The 23,355-nt window shown below is 38.5% G+C and overlaps 1 protein-coding gene across 2 annotated transcripts in view; it reads right to left on the bottom strand.

The window, feature by feature from the left end:
- Positions 1-20,737, bottom strand: part of SAC3C (SAC3/GANP/Nin1/mts3/eIF-3 p25 family) — a gene marked incomplete at its 5' end in the record, with an annotated part of 58,753 nt that extends 38,016 nt beyond the window's left edge. For both annotated transcript variants that reach the window (XM_089138087.1, XM_089138086.1), the window contains 1 exon segment: positions 20,516-20,737. In XM_089138087.1, the coding sequence (XP_088994213.1) occupies positions 20,516-20,737 (222 nt within the window).
- Positions 20,738-23,355: the final 2,618 nt, after the last annotated feature.

Raw genomic sequence — 23,355 nt, 5'->3', positions numbered from 1 at the left:
AACACACATTATCTACAAATATGTTTCACATATCAAATTCACAACACTTCAAGAAATGTATCCTTGATATGAAGCTTGTGTATCATAGATTCCTGAATTTCTCAAGATACAATCACATTAAGAACTATTGATAATTTCTTAAGAGTAACAGTGATACCCTTCCTAAAGGCTGTCCATCTTGGGCATTTTAGATGTCCGAAAATGTTAGTTTCTTTTAAGAATTTTAATTCCATTACTTACAAACATCGAGTCAGTATTGAAGATTATAACAGACTCGAAAAACAATTTAGAGAGGATATTCGAGTACTGATGAGTGATGACAACTTTCCTAGAAAATGTGAGCAATGAATACAATCTTCAGGGAACAAATGTGCAGTCAATCAGGGGTTCCCTTTGATAACTCTTACTGGAGTATTGACAGTAACCCTTGTAGCTGTGACCCGAGAAACCTCTCTACCACATTTGGATAGAGAACAACCTCACAAGATGGACTAAAATTCAAGATCTTTTTGCCAAATCTGGCACTCCACTATATTTGAAGTAGACAGGCATATTGACTGCAAGCTGAAAATGATTACCCCATTGGAAGAACTAACACAGTTTAGATTGTTGGGATGTCTCAATCCTTTGCATCTGGCTTCTGCGGCCTCTCCCTAGGGGCAAGTTGCTTCTGTAAATTTACTTTCCTTTTTCCGCTTCCCCTTTTCCTTGGGTTTCTCTCTTCCATTTAATTCTGCTCTCCTTTCTCTAATACATTTATCCATACCCATCCCAAAATTCAAGATACAGGATCTGAAAAAAGCATAAACAGGATCTGACCATTGCCAATGGCTACCTCATAATTTCAACAGAATCTCATCGATCCTTACTCCTAAATGATGAGGTAAGATCCTTTATCAGCATCCACAACCTTACAAGCACAATAACTTGGAATGCAAACCATAGTTTTGCATCTGCACTTTGCAGAGTAGCTTTTTCGGTAATTTTCCATTCGAAGGTGAAATTTCATAGTATTTTCATCAATAGAACTATGATACTCTAGATCTCATAGACCTCTCTTGGGTGATGACTTTTCTAAATAATAGTGACACAACTCAAGGCCTCAAGTAGGAAATGCACAGAGCATGTATAATAAAAATCACAGTCGTTGTGTACTCGTGTATGCTATGTAGAGCAAGTGAATGGAAAAGAGGAGCACTTATACAATCCTTCATTGTCTTCACTCGAGCTGTAGATTTTGTGCATTTGAATGCCGACAGTTTTCAATCCAAATCAATCATCTCCCAACTAAATGGTGTTGCCTAAATGGACCTCGCTCTCGTATCAACCCTATTTGAAGTCATACATGATACAAGTGCTATGCTACACGTCTTTCCTCACCATTTCTCCTATGAAATGTTAGGCCTGCCTCTTTTAGTTTCGACAATCCAAATAGAGTCATTCCTCCATACAGGCGCATCTTGAAGCCTCCATTGCACATGGCCATACCCCTCAAACAACTTTTTCATAGCTTATCATGTGTTGGAGCAACCAACAAATCATTGGTAATATTTCATTTCTTACCAAATCCTCACTAGTTTTGCCACATCCATGATCCATCTCTCTACTACAGATCCATCTCATCTCCACCGCAGTTAGTCTATTGACATTTCTTGAGAAGCCAAAATTGCACATCATACATTATAGCCATTAGACAGTCCATTTTTTATTAAAAAAAAAAAAAAAGCTTTAAAGGACTCATGCCAATCCATTGACAATTTGACATTTCTTGAGAAGCCAAAATTGCACATCATACATTATACCCATTAGACAGTCTTTTTTTAATTAAAAAAAAAAGCTTTAAAGGACTCATTCCGATCACACAAGAATGAGCACAACCTCTCCACTACATCCATACAATTTACATTCAACGAGCAATATCACCCTTTTTATCACCTTGATCAGCCCATATCACAAAGACACCCCCCTCGGGCACCATATCATACAACCAAATTTCAAGAAAACCTTTATTTGTCCCAAATGAGTTGGTTCCCTTAAAAGATCTTGGAAAAAGTGACCATCTTTAAATTGGCGCTGCATCATAGGGTTTAGCGTTGTCTTGCAGGTGAGGTTTTGGGCTAACTAGGATCCTATGGGGCTGGGAATGCAATGGTGAAACTATGGTGAATTTCAGTAAAAAGGGAAAAAGTTCCTCCTGCAAAGATTTCAGAGCAAACTCACTGAATTAGGTTTTAAGGATTTAGGGACACAATTTGGGCTGTCCCTGGGATCAAACCTAGTTATAAAACCTAAGAGATGCTACTTAAATCTGGTTGAATCCTAAGATACTGGGATTTGTAATTGTCAGGTTTGGGATTGTCGTTGATGTTTTGAGGTGACTGATCATAATGAATGAAACTTAAAAGAGGAAAGTAGATGATGACATAGGGATATGACCCATCAAGTTTGGTTGGTTTGGATGGATAAATCAGAAAATATGGGTTTTCTAAGTGTCAAGGTTTTAGGATGTTCGAAAATTCAAAATGTAAATAAATAAATAAACACAAATAAATAAGGTGACAGGAGTATTAGGAGAAGGGGAATGGGTATGCGGGCAGCCAAAAACCTGGATGCAGGAGCCTTGCCTTGAACTGTGGAGCTGTTGGAGTTGACTGGTGTAGGTTGAAATCCACAACGGAAGTAAGGATCTTGCTTGACTTCACAAAGAACCTTTCCTCAAACACTAGAAGGTCCTTACCAACAGCTGACACTATTTCTCACCAAGAAGACTAAAGAGATCATAAATTCAGAGCACAAGGCTGAGAGAAGTTCATAAAAATAAGCTGGAGTCAATTCCAATAGATGGGGGCCTCCCAAAAGACTTGCAAAATGAAAGCCTATTGAAATCAGGACTTGGATCAAACTTATCTACGAAAATAAACAGCAACTGACTAGGTCTACATAATTAGACCTCTACAACTATGGACCCCAAATCATGTGGGCTTTGTTGTACAAAGAACTGACTCTAAATAGAAGACTAACAACCTAAATGACCTTGCTTCCCTTGCTAAAAATTGGGCCAAACTATTACAACTGAAAAACAAAACCATGGAAAAACAATAATGAGTTGAGGTGCTGCCGGGCAGGAAGCTTAGGGGCTTCACCAAGGCTTCTAAGGGCAGGGCAGCAAGTCTAGGGGCCCTAATTAGGGGCTAGACTGAATTTCAACCTCAGGTTAGAAAATCAACCTATTCCAATCAATGTTGTCAAAGCGTCCGCTTAGGCGCGCCTAGGCGGCAAGGCGGTTTTTCAACCACTTAGTTTTGAACCGCTTAATTGACCACCTTTTTTTCCCCCACTTTGTCACCTTGTGCGCCTTATTACCACCTAAATGCTAAAGCAACTGCTTTTTTTACATTTTGTACATAATATATTTTTTTCTTAACTTTTCTTTTAAATCAAAATTTATTCAACAAAGCCGTATATAAATTTAATAGCTTAGTCATTTCGAAATCGAGACCCAAATTGCAAAGGAACTCCAAGGCCCAAAGTGACATAGGACCTCTACAAGCTCCGGGGGGCTGCCCCCACACCCCCGTCGGGACCTCCGTGCCGGTCGGCAATAGAATGTGAAGCATGAGCCATACACAACATCGAGAATCAATGAATCATTAAATGGACAATGACTTGGAAATTGGAATAATGAAATCTATTAATTTATTGTGCTGGCCCTATTAGTTCATAGTCATTGTGTTGAAAACATGGACTGGGGTTTTCTAATTAGAATAGGATTATGTTTCCTAATAAGTCTAGAGTTTTATTTCTATTTGTTTTATATTTCTTTTTCCTACTTAGTATAGGGCTTAACTAGGTTGTAACTATAAATACCCTATTGGAGTCTTGTGAATAATATACTTTTGAGGAGCAACTCCTCACATTACAACACGGTATCAAGAGCCTAATTTCGATTAGGGAAGAAAGGAAGAAAGAGAGAACTAGATACTGACCTCGATTTCTCCTTTACTCTCTTCTACAGCTGCTCTGTGTCAGCCAATCTTGACAAATCTTGGCTTCTATCAGCTGGCTGCAGCGATTCCCTCTCTCTTTTATTTGGCTTTTATCTCCTTTTTTTTCTCTTCTTCAGAGGTTCTGAACCTCTGCTGGTCTACTACTTCTGTTGCTTTCCGAGAGTGGAAGAGATTATTTTGGTTGTGATTTTCGGTTTCTCAGATCCAAACTGCTGGGTTTGAATTTCCCCGGTTTTGATTCATGTTGTTTTGGATTGCAGGGTCTCTCCTCTGATCTTCCAAGAGCGTTGCCTTTTTTCTAAGTTTTTTTCTCCCTTTTTTTTTCATCTATACATAGGTTGAATTATTCGATTCATAGGGGCAGCTTTTTGCAAATTTGAATAGTTACAAGTACTATTTCGTAATTTTGAAAATATTTTAGGGACTTTTTCATAATTCTGAAAAAGTTCGGGGACTTTTCTGCAATTTTAACAATTTCAGGCACTTTTTCGTAATTCCAAACAAGTTCAGGGGGCCACATCTCCTTCATCTGGTAAATCTGAAGAGTCTCCCATGTCTTTCATTCATAGGGTTCGTGAGTTTTCTCCGCTTCAGATAACCACTGTGAAACTTAATGGGACAAATTATCTTATACGGTCTCGTTCAGTTTCCCTCGCTATTGGTGCTCGTGGTCTTACTGGCCATCTTGATGGGACTTCTACAAAACCTTCCACCCATAGTCTACAACTTTCCAAGTGGTATACAAATGAATGCTTGGTCATGGGTTTTCTTATCAACTCCATTAAATCTAGCATAGCAGAGAGTTATCTCCTCCTTCCTGATGCGGCAACTATTTGGAAAGTTACTAAAAATACATACTCCAGAGTTGGCAATGATGCACAATGCTTTGAAATTAGACGAAAAATCAATCAGTTACAGCAGAAGGACTTTACTCTTTCTCAGTACTATAACACCCTTCGGGGATATTACCAGACTTTAGATTTCTATAGGAAGTTTACACCGAAGAATGTTGAAGATATTATTGCCTATCAACAATGGGAAGATAAACAGAGAGTTAATGATTTTTTGGCAAGATTGAATATAGAATTTGATCAAATTTGCGCACGGATCCTTCTAGAGAGCCTTTCCCTTCTCTGGCTCAAGCCTATGCCATGGTAGATACCGAGGACAGTCGAAGTACAACTATGGTACACACTCAGACATCTGATAGATCTGCATTGGTGGCTGGTTATGGCAATAATTAATCTAGTTCTGGTAATTTTCGCCCTCCAATAAAGTGTGAGTATTGTGGAAAAGAGCATCATACAAAGGACAATTCTAGGAAGTTACATGGACGTCTAACAAATTCCCGTGGAGGAGGTAGAAATGGAATCAAGGGCAGCAATCAACCATCTACAAATCAAGCCAATTCTAGCACCCTGAGTACTACAACACCTCTTTCCTCAGATAAGCTCTAGCACCTTCACCAGTTGATGTCCAGACTTGACTCGTCTTCTCCAATACAGACTTCCAGTGCGAGTATAGCCTCTGTCAATGTTCCCTCTGTTGATCCACAATTCCCCACAGGTATTTTTGGTTGTCACAATGTCAATTTGACTTATCCTTTCAGGGTAATCGCCTCTGGGGTAACCGACTATATGACAGGCTCATCTACTTTGTTTCATACTTATTCATCTTTCCCTATTGCTCAGGATGTTCGAACGGCTGATGGGTCTCTCTCCCCTATCTTTGGGAAAGGATCTATTATATGTTCACCTTCTCTTACCTTATCTAATGTCATGCATGTTCCTAAGTTTTTGGCTAATCTTTTATCTATTAGTAGTCTTACTCGTGATATGAACTGCAAAATAACTTTATTTCCTTTTCATTGTGTGTTTCAAGACCTGGAAACGAGGCTTACGATTGGCAGTGGTAGACAGAAAGGGGGGCTCTACTTAATGGATGGGTCCCCATCAGCACTTTCTACAGTCTCAAGCTACGCCTCTCCTGCACTTTTTACCTTATTACAGTAGCATAGTCGTCTTAGCCATGTTCCTTTACCTATTTTGTCCAAATTATTTCCTGATCTGATTAAAAGGTGTAATTTGAATGATTTTTATTATGAGGCATGTATTTTGGCCAAACAGACTAGGCATGTTTACCCTATTTTAGATAATCGTAGTAAAATCTTTTTTTCCAGTCATTCAATCGATGTGTGGGGTCCTTCTCGGACCATGTCTGTATCTGGTCATAGATGGTTTGTTACCTTTATTGACTGTTGTACTGGGACCACATAGGTTTACTTCACCAAAAAAGTGACATTTTCTCGTGCTTTCAAAATTTTCATAATATGATTAGGACTCAGTTTGGGGCGATAGTCAAAATCCTTCGTACGGATAAAGGAACTGAGTACTTAGGTGGCGCATTACCTTCCTACTTAGCAAACCATGGCATCATACACCAAACTAGTTGCATCGACACTCCACCTCAAAAAGGGATTGCCGAATGCAAGAATACACATCTACTTGAGGTAGCACGTTCCCTTATGTTTTCTATGCATGTGCCTTTTCGGTTTTGGGGTGAAGCCGTTCTTACTACGGCATATCTAATTAACCGAATGCCTTCCCGAGTCTTAAACCAACGCTGTACCCTTGAGGTTCTTTTGGGGACAGCAGCCTTTACAGTCTCACCTAAGGTTTTTAGATGTGTTGCCTTTGTCCGGAACCACCATGTTCATGGAAAGTTAGATCCTCGTGGGTTAAAGTGCATTTTCTTAGGTTATCCTCCTACACATAAGGGGTATAAGTGTTATCATCTTAATTCTCGTCGTTTTTTCGTCTCTATGGATGTTGTGTTCTAGTAAAAAATTCCTTATTTTTCCCCTACACCTCTTCAGGGGGAGAGTTTTAGTGAAGAGGTTCCAGTGGACTTTATTTGCTCGAGCCGATTGGAAGATCTACTTCTGCTTTGACTACATCTTCTAATCCGGTCCATTCGGTAATATCACACCTTCATCAGTGGCACCGTAGGCTCGATCATCCACCTTTCAAATTTTGTCATTTTCTCTAGATATATTTTCATGATACTTTCATCTTACCATTACAATTTCTTCCTTTCCAAGTTTCCCCATTGGGATTTCCTTTGATATTGTTTTCCCATGTGTAAAGCTACACATGAGGGGGAGATTGAAGATGTCTACAATTCAATGCCTTTCATGTAGACTTCTTTATTATGTAGAATTTGATCTTTGTTACCTTTGAAAGTTTGTCCCTTACCTCGCAATCTTCTACTTTGGAGATCTAACATTGCTATAGAGCTATCTTTTTGACTGTGCAGAACTTGATCTCTGTTAACCCTAGAGATTTGCCCCTTAACTTGACATCTTCCCTTCGGAGATCTAACCTTGCAAAAGATTTTTTGTTTGACCTTTGCAGAACTTGATCTTTATTACCTTTGGAGATTGTCACTTATCTTGACAAATTTTCCCCTACCTTTTGAGATTGTCCCTTGGCAAACTTTCCCTTTAAAGATCTAACATTGCTACAAATCAAAAGTTTCTCTTTGGCTGTTTTACCCTAGCAATTGTTATCCCAAAACTATATTTTTCCCTCAGATTTGTGCAGAAATTTAGTCTTCTCAACATTTGAAGATTCTACCTTTTTTCTTGGGCGTTCTTCCTTGGAGACATAAAGTTGCAGTAAAGATGAGGACAAAGCAAATGGAAGTCTATAAGGCAGATGTAATCTATAAGTTTGAAGATCAAATTGCAGATGTTTACCTGGACAGATGTTTTATACTTTTTTGGTCAAGTTGGGCATGTGTGATATCCATGCCTCAACTTAAGGGGGAGTGTTGGATTCTATTAGGAGTCTAATAAGAGTTTGTATAGGAGTTAAATTAGAGTTTGCATTCTTGTAAACTTCTATTCCTTGTAATAGTCTACCTTCCACTTAATTATAAATAGAGGGCTTGAGATCATAGATCAATAAGCCATTCTACTACAATCGTTTATTTCAATAGAATGACTGGACAGGAACAGCTAGTGGATGATATACAAGAGGAGACTAGACTTCTGAAGACCTATCAAATAAAGCAACAAGTGACCCCTTCTGAACCAAGCCAGTCAAAGGCTTTGGTTCCTGGCCCTGAACAATCTGTTCCTCCAAGTGAGTCTGTCTTTGACCCTTCTTCTAATCCTACTTTAGACTTACCAATTGAATTAAGAAAGCAGCCTCGAACTTGCACCAAACATCCTATTTCCAATTATGTTTCATATGAGTTACTATCTCCAGAATTTCAAAGTTTTATTTCCTCTTTGTCCTCTACTTCTATTCCTAACACTTGGCAGAAGGCATTATCTCACTCAAACTGGAAAGAAGCAATGGATAACGAAATGCAAGCTCTAGAAAAAAAACAAAACGTGGGACTTGGTGACTTTGCCCATAGGAAAGCAGATTGTTGGGTGCAAATGGGTGTTTGTGATCAAGTACAAGGTAGATGGGACTGTTGAAAGGTACAAGGCAATGGTGGCCAAAGGTTTCACTCAAACTTATGGCGTTGACTATCAGGAGACATTTGCCCTGTTGCCAATATGAACACAGTTCGTACTATTATTTCATGTGCAATTAATAAAGAGTGGAGTTTACAACAATTAGATGTGAAGAATGCCTATTTGCATAGAGAACTCCAAGAAGAGGTATATATGGATATACCACCTAGGTATTCTACTACAGAGATTTATAGGAAAGTGTGCAAGTTAAAGAGGGCTTTATATGGGTTGAAGCAATCTCTAAGAGCGTGGTTTGGAAGGTTCCATAAGGTAATGATATCTAATGGCTATAAGCAGAGCAATGCAAACCACACTTCGTTTATTAAAAGAGATGGTTCCCAAACTACTATACTTTTAGTATATGAAGATGATATTGTGATCACAGGCAGTAGTGAGGATGAGATTTCAGCATTAAAAACATTTTTAGGAACTGAATTTGAGATCAAAGACATGGGAAAACTCAGATATTTCCTAAGTTTAGAGTTGGCATATTTACTAGCAGTGTATCTCTATCCCAAAGGAAGTATACATTGGATCTTCTTGAGGAAACTAGGATGCTAGGATGTAAGCCAGCTGAAACTCCTATTGAGCCTAACCTACACTTGAAGGCAAAGGAAGTAGAACCAGTTGACAAGATAAGGTATCAAAAATTAGTGGGAAAATTGATCCATCTATCTCACACTAGACTTGACATCACATTTGTAGTAAGTCTTGTTAGCCAGTATATGCATGATCCCTACTCCTCACACTTGGATGCAGTATATCGAATCTTGAGATACTTGAAGACTACTCCAGGAAAAGGAATTTTAATTTCAGCTCATGGACATTTGAAGATTGAGGCATATACAGATGCAGACTGGGCAGAATGTCCAGATGATAGGAGGTTTACCTTTGGGTATTGTGTGTATGTGGGAGGTAACCTTGTGACTTGGAGAAGCAAGAAACAGGTTGTAGTTGTGCGGTCCAGTGCCGAGGCCGAGTTTAGGGCGATTGCTCAAGGCATTTGTGAGGTACCATGGCTTAAAGGGCTGCTTCAAGAGGTTGGGACAGATTTGGAGATTCCTATACAGTTATACTCAGATAGTAAGTCAACAATCAGCATAGCTCATAACCCAGTACAGCATGATAGGACTAAACATGTGGAGATTGATAGACATTTCATCAAAGAGAAGGTTGAGGCTGGGCTGATCCATATCACCTTTGTTACTTCAAACGAGCAACGGGATGATGTGCTCACAAAGAGCTTGAACACGAAGATATTCAATTACATTATGAGCAAGTTAGGCATAATAAATATCTATGTTCAAACTTGAGGGGGAGTGTTGCAAACATGGACTGAGGTTCTCTAATTAGAATAAGATTTTGTTTCCTAATAAGTCTAGAGTTTTATTTCTATTTGTTTTATATTTCCTTTTCCTACTTAGTATAGGGCTTAACTAGGTTGTAACTATAAATACCCTATTAGGGTATTGTGAATAATATACTTTTGCGGAGCAATTCCTCACATTACAACACATTGTTATCATGGTGGGAGATCTCGCGAGATATCTCGCTATTTTGAGATAGCGAGACAAGAGGAGAGACAAGATATGAAAGATGGGAGAACTCGCCACATCTCGGTGAGATCTCACCATCTCTGGTCCAACCACCTGGTTTAGGGGGTTTTAAAACCCCCTATCTCACTCGAGAGAGGCATATCTCTCCTCTCTCTCACTGCAACCCTCAAAACTTGCCGGAAACTTGATTTTTGGCTGGAATTTATTAGGGATTCAACTTCTAAACATCCTTAACACATTTACAACATTAGATTATCATCATTCAAGCCTATTTCAACTAGACTTCAACAAAGGCAAGATTTTCCCCCAAATATGAATTTTTTTTCAAATAGAATGTTCTACAATGGGTGTGTGAGTCTAGAATAAATATGCTGATCTACGCTTTCATGGAAACAAATATAATGTGACATTTAAACCGATATGTGACATACTACAGTGATGAGTTGACTTAGGAGTCATATGTGACCACCGTTTAGAATTAGTTGATGCAAAATGTTGAGTGATACTCTTGTTATCTTGTAGTCTTGTAATCTTGTTACTCTTGTACTCTTGTGATTGTGAACTTATGGATTATGATTTATGACTTACTAAAAGTCTAAAACTTCTTATGGTTGTAAAATTTTGAAGACATTTAAGTTCTTTGATAGTTTGATGTGTAATGTATTTGATACTTGATAGTTGATAACATGAATTACTTGATATTTGTACATTACATGTTGTCTAACCTTGCATTTCCTAGCATTTCGGTTTTACACAAAGGGTCGACTTAGAAGACATACTTAGGGTTTCACAAATCTAAGGCCACCAATGTGTTCAAAAGGCCTTAAATAGGCTAAATACCAAGTTTCAACCCAATCGGGACCCTAAAACCCACAGAGGTGGGCCACTATGTTTACGCCAGAAAATTTGTATATCTTGACCGAGATCTCGCCGTCTTGGTTGAGATCTCGGTTTTTTTAAGTGGCGAGATCTCCCTCGAGAGCGAGATCTCCAACCATGATTGTTGTGATGCTTGATGAGATGAACTTATTTTTGTGTTCTTTTTTTGGATAATTTTTCATAATTATGATTCTTGAATGCTTTATTTTTTGGATGAATGTGAATATTGAATGTTTATTTAGCTTATTACAGAAAGTTGTTGCATTAAAAAGTAGTTGTATTGCAAACATTTTGACCCAGCCGCCTTGGTCGCCTAATCGCCAAGACAGAGCCCCAATCGCTTTGGTCGCCTTTCTGCTTTGACAACCTTGATTCCAATGCAGTTTGAAATATGGTACATCATAGAAGAATGAAACCAAATGGGAACAAAGAAAGCAATCAACAGTCAATCGGACACTGTCTGGCAGCTAAACAGAGTAGGTGAGAGGAAACTAAATCAATCAACCTATCTCAGGTATTGCATATCTCAACTCAATAATGGGCCAAGACCATCATAACAACCACAATTAGCAGGTAATCAAACCCCCACCTAACAGACAACAGCAACCAGAATTCTAGATAACGAAAGTTAAGACTCAAAATTGAAAATTGGGAGTAGAATCATAACCTTAAGCTTCAAACAGAAACTAAACTGTAATTTGAAAACAGACTGCAGATATTGAATGTCAAACAATATTAGCAACTAACTTACGATGCAACAACTGCACTTGAAACACTCCATTAGCACCAGCACAGGTAGTTCATAACAGAACAACAATTACCTCCAGAAATTGATAGATGAAAACAGAACTGACTGATCCTGGGACTTATCAAAGAACAATACACCAAAAAGTTGATGGTAATGAGTGACTTTGTACTGGTTGAAAGCAGAAACACTATTGGTACCTTAACTAACAGGGACAAAGAGAAGGATAGGACATAGACGAGAATAAGGGAAGAAATACTATGCTAGGCCTCACACCTAACTGTGGAGAAGAAGTCCAACCAGCTTCAGTCTTGGCATCCTCACCATGGCATCCCACAATAGAGCTGGCCACTTTGAACCCACCAAGCCTTGTTCCTGTTTCATTGAGCTCACAATCATAAGGCTATTCTCAAATCTTTGGTAGTGGCTATGTTCCCTTACACTTTATTTATAAATTCATAGAAATACGTTAAATAGGAAACCACTATGTATGCTAGAGAGAAGCCTTAACAACTTTGATCTTGAATGGTGCTAGCTGCTGTCCAGTTACACTGGTTTCTTTCTGTGACACTGTTGCTAATTCAGTATTCGGGGCTACTCCAATGTTTCGGAGGACTGCAATCTTAGAAGATGGAATAACAAATATCATTCTTTTGACCAAATTTGGAAGGCCGTCTCTAATGATATCAGCTCCAAATTAACCTTGGCTCATGGCTCACCGGAAGCCACTACTTGATTCTCCAAGGAATATGACACATTATTGTTACCTAGGGATTAGATGTACCTCTTCTGTTACCTTCTCTGCATACCTTAGCCTTAAGAGTTTTTGTTCTCCCACACCCACCTCAACAAACAAATAAAAAGTGAAGTCTCTAAGTGTATTTCCCCCCCCTCTTTGCACCCTTTATTGGGGGTTTAGTTATTGATTATTTTCTAACTCAACAAAAAATCCCAAGCATTTGAGCTTTATAGAAGTAAACCTAAATATATTAAGCCCATATATCCCATTGGACATCAAAATTCTACATATTAATGCATTCATGGTCCAAGATTTCGTTCTTGACACCCATCTCACCCCCTCAAAAAGGAGAGATCTCGCTCGAGTTGGCAAGATATCGCTTGAGATATGGTATTACTCGAGGGCCAATTTTGGGGTTTTTAAACGTAAGTTGGGCTCAGATTCGGTTTTTAGCCTATTTTAGGCCTTCTAAACACCCTGGTGGTCTTAGACAGACCCTAAGCATGAGTTCTAACTCGACCCAAAGTTTGAAACCGAAATGCTGCACTACTAAACATGCAAGGTTATACAACATGAAATATAGAACCATTAGGACATCAAAATGAAAAGCAAGTGATAAGATACATCAAATAAGTTAAATAGCAATAGAATTCCATCCATATGAGTATGATACAACATCACATTCTCGACTCTAGAGCAAGGAACAAATTTCGGTTGATATGGGAATTTCGACCTTGCAAAAGGCCAAAATTCCTATGTTTCGATCAAAATTTTGACTAAAACTGGAATTTTTTTCCAAATAATTGTAACTTCAATTTCAAGCCACATATGGACTCAAAATGATTTGGATTCTTGCATACTACCTATTTCAAGCATAATAAACACTATAGAAACTACTAGTTTACCAAAAAAAAAAAAACCATTAAAAATGTAACATCCAACTTTCAAGTATATACTACATATGAGAAGAAGTAAGAATGTTACTAATTACAAGTCTACTCTATTCAATGTCTCCCTCTTTTGAATGCACCCCATACAAATGACAATACAAGTCCCATGATGTTTGCCCCATATAGTTGTTGACGTAATCAGCAACTGCAGCTCTATACGTGACCTCATCCACATGCCTAAGATTTCCTGATGGTGGGAAGTTGTGAATCTCCAAATAAGGAACTAGCTCAACTACATATGGAAAGGTTGGTGGTGGGCCTGGTGGCTGTGGAATAGAGTGGAAGATCTACTCAACAAATGAAGGAGCATCTTGGCTATTAGCATAAGGATAAAGTCCATACCAACAATAAGGTTCCAATGGCTAACTCCGATAGGTGACAGCTCCATAGGCTCTCCATAACCATAAGGCTACACTAGTCGCTAACCCTGAATCTCATAGCCAGGAGGGACACCATATGGTCCATAACCATAAGCTCCATAAGTCGACCAAGTAGAACCAATACTCTCCACAGCAGCATCATATGAGGACTCTGCAAGCCTATGCCATCCGGATCCTTTGGAAGTGGAGGAGTCTCTAGGATCATCAATGCTCATCGATCTCATAGATCCCACCAAGCTCACGGCATCAGCCGGACGGTAGGACCCATATGATGGCGTGTCCTATGTGCTATAGTCGTGTTGTCTCCCCTTCCCCTACCTCGAATATGTAGAGGAAACATTTTGGCCTCGAGATGCAGCTCCAGTATGGTCTGAATTTTGTGTCGCGTGGATGAACTGACTCTCGCCTGTGAATCTCGGTGGTCGTCCTCCCCCCTTGACTTTCAAGAACTGTTGGTGCTGGTGTTGCCGGTCGTGGTGGTGGTGGTGGTCTGTCCCTAAGATCAACTGAATCCTCATCACGAGGTCCAACACCCTCCTCATCCCCTCCATCATCATCATCGTCATCATCATCATCACCATCATCATCGCCGTCATCGTCATCATCATCACCATCGTTGTCATCGCCAGAGGCCTGAGTCACATCATCCTCAGTGTCGGACCAAACAATCAAATCCTCACTTTTGGGTGGATGCACTAGGGTGTGGCAAGAAGGGACGGGCGGGCGCTGCATGTGCACTCCCCTCCTGGGTAATGAAGTCCTCCACATCAGCCCCCATCTCCTCTAGCAATTTGTCGACTGGGACAACCTCCCTCCTCATCCAGCAATGGCTCTCCACTGTCCTTGATCCAGTCAACTACTAGGTTATCATCATCATCCATCTCAAATATGTCGCCCAACTCGATATTGTTACTCTCTCTGTCCATCCCCTATCTAATATGATCCTCCCTCAGTCTCATATTATAGTGTATGTAGACAAGGTCCTCTAGACGCTTCACACCGAATCGGTTGTGCCTCTTTGAGTGAATGAGGATGAAGGTGCTCCAGTTTCGCTCACAACCATTGGCAAAACATATCTGGGAGAGCACTTTGTTTGCAATCACACTCAAATGGGGTGAGTCACATCCAAATTGCAACATCCACTCAGCTGCAACAAACATAGACTCCAAGTCATTTTAGTACTTAAATAACTAAATTAAAGATAGAATATAATAATTAAATATATAATGAAATAAATGAATGAACTTACACCCAAGGGCAGATTCCCATTCCGATACGGCCACGGAATGACCGAAGCTCCCAATGGCATCCCTAAATGCCTTTATCTAATATATATAGAGAAAAAACAATAACTAGTTACTAGGTTAATGACTTAGTATAGAACTATGAATTGTGAATATCAAATTATTCAAATCATTATCTCACCTCCATAAGGATGATTGCTTGTTTAGATGGATCCAGTTCCAATTTCTCCACTACAGTTTGGATAGCATCCATCAAATCTTGCCTCATCCCAAGATTGTCCTTGTAATGGTACTTAGGATTTAAATAGTATGTTGTGTAAGAAAAAAGTATGTCATAAAAGGGAATAGTTAATGCTTAATAATGCAATAACATAATGAAAATTGAATTGAATACTAGACATAACAACTCACCAGCCTTATGCAGTGGATGCTACAACATAGACTGCCATCTAAGTTGGATGATTTTGAGGACTTTCTTGTTGCCGTGTGGGTGTACCTGAGCAACTTGCTGCTTCATCCTCTCTACTGCAGCAAATATGTGTGGTAAAGTAGGTTTTCTCTGCTAATCTACCATCCTCAACACATGCATCACACGCTCAAGCATCTTCACCACTATCCTCACATTACGCCAGAAAGTCTCATCAAGTATGGTCAACTGTGGTCTCCTTCCTCCCACGGATGAAGAACCCTCCCAACTAAACCACTACTCTTATGCAAACATGCTCCTAAGGCCAGTCTTCCTACTCTCAAAGTTCTGCAATGCTATCCAATTAGTAGCAAATTTGGTTATGCCTGGCCTCACTAACTCACCCTAACATTTGTCCCTCATCATCTTTAATGCATTTGTGTGGTTATAGATGATGGTGTTAACTTGTTGGGCTTGCTCCACGGTCTTCTTCACAAGCTTGACCTTTCCGATGTCCTTCAGCATTAAGTCAATGCAGTGAGCAACACATGGAGTCCAAAAGAACTTATATTTGTCCATCCATCAAGGCGTCAATACAAAGTCATTTATATATATATATATATATATATATATATATATATATATATATATATATATATATATATAAATGAAAATTAATACTATATGTTTAGATACCTGGAGTTCTCCTGCATCTTCAACCCAGCTTTCTTGTAGTTGGAGGCATTATCAGTCACAATTTGTATCACATTTTCCACTCCAACCTCCTTCACCACTTGCTTTAATAATTTATAAATATATTTTGCATCCTTCTTATAACCAGATGCATCTACTGACTTGAGGAACATTGTCTTCCCATCACAATTCAACATGAAATTGATGACAAACTGTCTAGTGGGACCAGAGTCACTCCATAATGAGCCCACATGGGCTTTAATCCCTTAATATACTCATTTAAGTCCTCTTTATGCTTATGCAAATAGACATTATATATCTCATATGGAGTGGGTCCTTGTACACCACTACTAGCCTTGCCTATCTCCTAATCATATCCCTATAGTAGGCCCTTGGGTTCTATGTGCTGGAATACTAGAAAGTCATCCCCACATTTTCCTTCACACTCCCCCATAAGTGCTTCAACTTTCTCTGCTTATGCTCAGGCCTCGTAAATAGGGTCGGATCATTGCGAAGAATCTCCAAATCCGGATTTGTAGGATGTGCTGTCGAAACTCGACCCCTTGTAGGGGCCCGTGGGATAGGAACCTCCTGCCTCACACACTAACTCCTCCTCATAGGGACTTGGGAGCTGCACTGTGCCTCCCATACCTACAGGCTCTCTGAGGGACCCACAACCTAGAGACCTCTGTTGCCTCCATATGTCATCAACCCTCTATTACAACCTACTCATCATCATTGCCCTCCTAACCTGTTCAACCTCCGGTTCTAGGTCACATCCATACTCTTTTGGCTCATCTAGACCATAATCCTCGGGATCTAGAAGGTCATCTAAGCATGCATCCTCGAACTCCTCCCTCTATGTTCTCTTCTCTTTTCTCTTTTGCTTTCCACCACTAATATATGAGGCCATTGCCTTTTTGACCTCTACGGGCACCTTTTGGCACCCTACTACATCCCTATTTCCACCAACCAGATGCACCTTCAGTCTAGTGGCCCCACCTCATCCTATTTGTTTCTTGCAGTAATTACACTCACTTTTCCTCCTATCAGCAGTTAGTGGCCTCCCGTGTTGCCAAGCTATGTCTGACCTCTTTGGAAGAGAGTGTTTGCTACAAGAAATACACACTAAGTATCTTGAAAGCTCCACAATATGCTCCAAAAGTTACATACATGCTTCCAATAATAACCTCCTATTTTTAAATAAATAAATAATATATATATATATATATTAAATATAAATATATATATAAGTATTTTTTAATATATAAATAATTTAAAATATATAAAATACAAACTATCTTAAAAAGCTCCATAACATGCTCCAAAAATTGCATACATGCTTCCACTAATACTCTCCTATTTTTAAATTTAAAACAGAAATTAATTAGTTTTTTTTATTTAAATATTTTTAATTATTTAAATATATATTAAATACGGTAAAATTACATAATTAACAGAAGAAAAAAAATTGATTCAACACCATCATAGTAATATGGTGTCTCAACTCTCACATACATTAATTTGAAGCTCATACATCTACTATACATATACATTTTTAGCAATTACATAATTTACAAAATATTTTTAATAACAGAAAAATAAAAAAAATAGTAGGAAGAATCAAAAATTAATATTGACAACTACAAATTCATAGATCAACACTCTAAAGTAAACATACTTAAATTTGGAAGCAATCCAAGATGATTTAAGGCACAAACAAAACAAAAATAAAAAAATGAGGAAGTTGGTTATTCACCTTGCAAGATTTAAAAAAATGCACAAATGGAGGAGCAAATCTAGTATTTAAATGAGATGAAGTTGTAGAAAATAGAAATTAGGTGAAAAGATGGATAAAAGCAAGAGAAATAAAAAAATATATATCAAAATAGGGTCGAAATCACCCAAGCAAAATCGCTCGAAATAGGCGAAAACAGCGGTAAGTCGAAAAAATGGTCGAAAGTGGACATTTTATATAGCCTACCAATGTATCATTTCAGCTCGATACCATATCGGGCAGAAATATCATGTCGTATCGACCGAAATTTCGATTGATATGATACGATAAAGGACACTTTTCGTGGCTGTCTTTGTATTTCATTTCGGTCGAATTTTGTTCCATGCTCTAGAGAGTACAATTATACAACCAGCGTAAGTTCAATATAAATCATAAGTTCATACTAGAAGTGTTGGGTATGGTTCATGCTTCACATTCGATTGTCGACGACCTTTCCCCCAACACACACGGGGCTCTCCAACATCTATCTAATAAAAAAAATTGGGCAAAAATGGAGGTTTGGAAGGTCTTAGTGAGTTGGGAAGTGAGAGAGAGAGAAGTCGAGATCTTGACTAGTCTTGTTCGAGAGATAGCATAAAGTGGCTGAGGGGACCGAGATCTCGGTCGAGATTTACTACAAAGGAGATCTCAAACCATGAAATGCATTCATGGTCCAATTTGGTCGATTGATTTGAAATTGGCTTTTCATTATTTTGATTACATCAAGTTGTTGTTAATTGGTCTCAGTTGGGATCTTACAACTGCCTGATAAAGTTTCATGAATAGTAATATCTTTAAGGAATTTTTTTATTTTTTCAAAGACCTTATAAACAGGCAAAGTTTTCTCTTAGAGAGGACCTTCATATTGTCTAGATTTTTTTGTTTCACTTTAGTGATACTGAGTTTTTATTCATCAATGACAAGTTTGATGTGAACACAACTCAGACCCTTGGCCAAAAACTAAGTGAGCTCCATAAGAAGGCTCTAAGAAGCCCCCTAGGCTGGCCGAACCCACTAGGAGGGGTATTTTGGGCATTTTTTGCCCTAATTAGTTGTTGGAATTCAATTCCTACCAGTTTACTACAAAGTCCAATTTGGTTAGGAAGTTGTTTTGAGTTGGAATTGAGTTAGCTATTGACTCCTCCGTTGCTTTATCTCCTAGCATATGTGCAATTAGAGTTTTAATTAAAAGAATTTAAGCATGTGCTTATTAGAGTTTAAGTTAAAGTTTTATTTCAACATGGTTCCATTAGGGACCTTTAGATGTTTATATTTTATTTCAATAATCGGGATTATGTGGTGGGATCCTAATCTATAAGGAATCCCACTTAGAGTCAAGTTCTTTTAGTAGGCTATAAATAGCCTATTGTTTCTTTGTAATTCTTCAAGTCTGATTAAATAGAATTTGGTCATGGTTCACTTTGGGAGGGCCATGGCGGATTTTAAAAGCTTTCGTCACCAACAATCAGCAACCGCTCTAGAAATTCCAGCAGCCATGGCAGATTTTAAAAGCTTTCTTCATCAGCAATCAGCAACTGCTCTAGAAATTCCTGCAGCCATTAATCATCAAAGCAGCCTCCACCAAGTAAACACCCCAGCCCCCTCCCCCTTCCTTCCCTACACCCACAAGGATCCCCCTCCCCCCCCCCCCTCCAAGGGACAACCATAACCCCTCCCCTGCCCCTTCCCCGTTCCGCACACCCCTGTAACCCCCTCCCCCCTTGATGCTGCAACACAGCAGCAGCCCCCCACCCCCCACCCCTCTAAGCCCCTTAGCACTGCCTCTCACCCCTACGACCTCCCAGGCCATTCCCCACTTCCCCTAGCACCCGCAAGCTTCTCCACCCCTTCTTCTTCCCTGCGGCAGCACTAAACGCACCCCCCTGCAATTCCCTCTTCCCCAGCCACTTAACCTCCCTTCCTCTCCCTATAGGATCCCACCAACCGCTAGGCCTCAGTCCTACTGTTAGAATTCCCAAATAAACTATACTTCCCTTGGTCTGAAAAATTCCTGCACTTCATCTCCTTGATCAAAAATTTCTACAATTCATCTTCAATCTCTAGACCTAAACCCTAGTTCACTTTAAACCCTCACCCACACCTTAATACCATTAGAACTAAGTCTGAAATTACAACACAACAATAACAGCCCACTCTCCCATCTTGCCGAAATCCCAAAACCCTAGTTTTCAAACCCTTCTTGTTAAAATTTAGATCTGAATTCAGCATTCCAGCAAGGTTTTAAGTGCTTAAAGCCACACTATACATCCTAGAATAATCATTCTCTGTGCTAGAAGATTCAGGGCAGCCCTTAGTTTTAGGGAAAATTCTCAAAAGCCCTAACCCAAAAAAAGGGTTTACACCACATGTTTTATTACTTATTAGTTATTACTCTTAATTTCTGGATAATTAGTGGGGTTCATCTGAGGTTAGGGTAGTGGCAATCGCTCTTTGCATGAATAAGCATATACCATTCTAGTGGCTGGCAGATCCCAACATCACTATATAAATCAATCAACAGCCTCAACAATGCAACTCTTGCATGGCTTCTTGGTTGAAAAAAAAAATGTTGCAGCAAGGAATAATGAAAAATTCTACCATGGAGTCATACCATTTCCTCATACATGTGCATCGCTTCATCATTAACAATGTTCTGCATGCTAAGATCTTGGCGTATAGACCTTGTCCTATCAAAAACAAAGTCATGAACAACTTCAAATGGTTGTTCTGAAGATTCTATTAAGTTCAGAAGGTAGCTCAGTGTGTCCCTCAGTACTGGAAGAGGCCGCAAATCTGATTCCTGTACATGCATGCTTGACAAGGTTCTGCAAAACTAACAACAGAATTAAGATGGTGAGAAAAATTTTCTAAGTGAATAATAACATACATTTGATGATGTTTGAATACAAAGTAATAAGTAGAAGTAATAAGTAGGTTGATCTAGCTGACTCAATATCGTGCAATCAATACAAAATAAGAGTAAAATGCTGAAATCCTAGGCAAGTATACCCACTGACCAATAACATAGACAGCAAAATATACACCAAAAACTGATCTCAAATTGTCCAAAACAAAACCCAGAGCAGCAGAATATATACCAAAACAGACCTCAAAGCAGTCCCAAAATAGAACTTCTGAACAGCAGAATATGTTTCCAAAACAAACCTCAAAACAGTCCAAAATAGGACCACACTTTTAAGACACAATGTACCTCCAACAGTGAGTACCCAAACCAGAAAGGAGAGTTGAAAACAGACAGCAACTCCTCAAGGCCCATCCTTTTAAGACAAAATAACCTCTGCATACACAGCTTCTGTCCCCAAAAACAAACCAGAAAAGAATTTCCCAAACACATGGAACTACCAGAAAAGAATTTTAAAAACACACACACGGCCAGAAAGGAAATCTGGAACTAAAAACAAATCATACCTAAGGAACAGAAGCAGTCTCCAAAACAAAAGGACCTAGTTCATCCTTTAGTTAATGAACTAGTATTCAGAGAACTAGAAAACTGCTAGAAGGTGCTTCTCTCCTACAAAAGTAAGCTTTAATAAAATAAGGGGAAAAAAATGGAAGAAGAAGAAGCTCCTTAAAAAATTGTTGAAGAGGCTTCATCCAATAAAAGCCCCATTAAGATTAGGGGTGTAAACAGATCAGATTTGGATCGGAGAGTGGTAATACCATATCCATATCCATATCCTATTATATTCAGACGGATTCAAATAATATCCTATCGGTTTTCGGACAGATTCAATCAGATTCGGATGATATTTAGATAGTCATTTTTTTATATAGATACTTCTAAATGGGTAAGAAAACAGATTGAATACAAGTTTTTGATTATCTGTTGACATTTTTTCCATTTTACTTGAGAGGGTCTGGTTTGAAATTTAAGAATTTAGCAACTTTTTTCTACTCATTTTAGTCTTTCCTTTTCTTAAATTTCTTCACTATTGATTTCCCTTTCTGTTTATTTTAGTAGAAAATCTAGAAAAGTATTCAAACATCTCAAGTAAAAATTTATCAAAATATGAAAACAAGTCCAGAAAAGTAAATTAATCGGATAATTTTATCGAACGGATAATAATCTATCAGAAAGGGGTATTACCGAATCAGTATCCTAGAGTAATCGGAAGATTCAAATACCCCTAAACAAATGCGAATTCAAAGAGGCTGATTTCGGTTATCCATTTACACCCCCTAATTAAGATAGAATTTAGTGTCATTTGATTGTGACTTCAGTGACCTAGCTCTCATATCATGTAAATTGTGCTCAAAATTAGGTAGAGAGAAGAAAGAGAGGAGGGATTCCACGATAAGGTTGTGGAGCTTCACAGCAATTGGTGAGGACTACACAGCAATCCAGCTTCATTTATAGAAGAAAGAATTCAGGTTTTAATATATTTCGGAAACCAACTAAACTAAACACACAATCAACAATATAATATGGTTGGGGAAATGCTATGTTTGCATTGCCACATCAACCTTCATTAATTTTGATGATAACAAATAAAAGGTACTAATGGTAATGTTGAATAATACGTAGGAGCACCAAGGCTGCAAGCATGCTTTGATGGAGGTTTCCTTTTTTAGATATGCTACATTACTTTCTAATTCTGCAATAGGAACCTTGTACACAACTTCTAGGAGTTTTTAAAAAGCATATTTACTATTTTTTGTTAGTTACTAATTTTAGAACTTTCCTTTTTCTGTAGTTTCTATTTTGGACAGATTTTAGGAGTCAAAAGACCAAAAGATTTTGTCCATGAGTTGTACTTTTTTATTTCCTTTTTAAAGGACAAGTTTCTTGTCTCTCAAGTTGTATGCTTAGCACTTAAGTTCTATAAATAGAGGAAGCCTATGATTCTAGTTTTACTTTGCTAGAATCGCAAGCCTTTGTGTGGTTCTTCTCTCATCTTCTTCCTCTTCTTCTCCTTTGTTCTCCTCCTTCTTCTAGCACTGATTTAATTCATTAAAGCTTATTTTCTAATATGGCATCAGAGCTTTATTAAATCAAAAACAGTGTTGTTCCATTTTTTCTTTTGAAGTTCTTTTTTTGTTTTATGTTTCCTTGGTGCGCAGCCACCTAATGCTGTACCTAATACACTGTTAGATCAGGTATTCATATGAACTAATGAATTCTTCCTATTACCCTATGTTTTAAGGCCACAGAACTCAGATATATTCTGGTTTTTATCTTTTGTTTGCTTCTGTTTCTGCACTCTGCAGATTTCTGTTGTGTTTTCTACTTTTAAGTTCTGGGAACTTATTTAAGTTTCTACTCTGCTGATTGTGTGATATCCACTATAACTTATAATCTCTTCTATCCCTGCTGATTCAACTACAAGTACTGCAGACTCCAAGGGATCACAAGTTGATCCAGTGAATGTTCAGATTACCTTCATCAAACTCAAAGGAAGTTCTAATTATTTTCTCTAGTCACAAGTTGCT

The sequence above is a fragment of the Hakea prostrata genome, chromosome 10, assembly GCF_041222555.1.
Source record: "Hakea prostrata isolate BN-2017 chromosome 10, UWA_Hpros_2, whole genome shotgun sequence".
Classification (NCBI taxonomy): Eukaryota; Viridiplantae; Streptophyta; class Magnoliopsida; order Proteales; family Proteaceae; genus Hakea; species Hakea prostrata.
The sequence above is the reverse complement of the archived record's forward strand: the minus strand, read 5'-3'. Positions and strand labels throughout refer to the sequence as shown.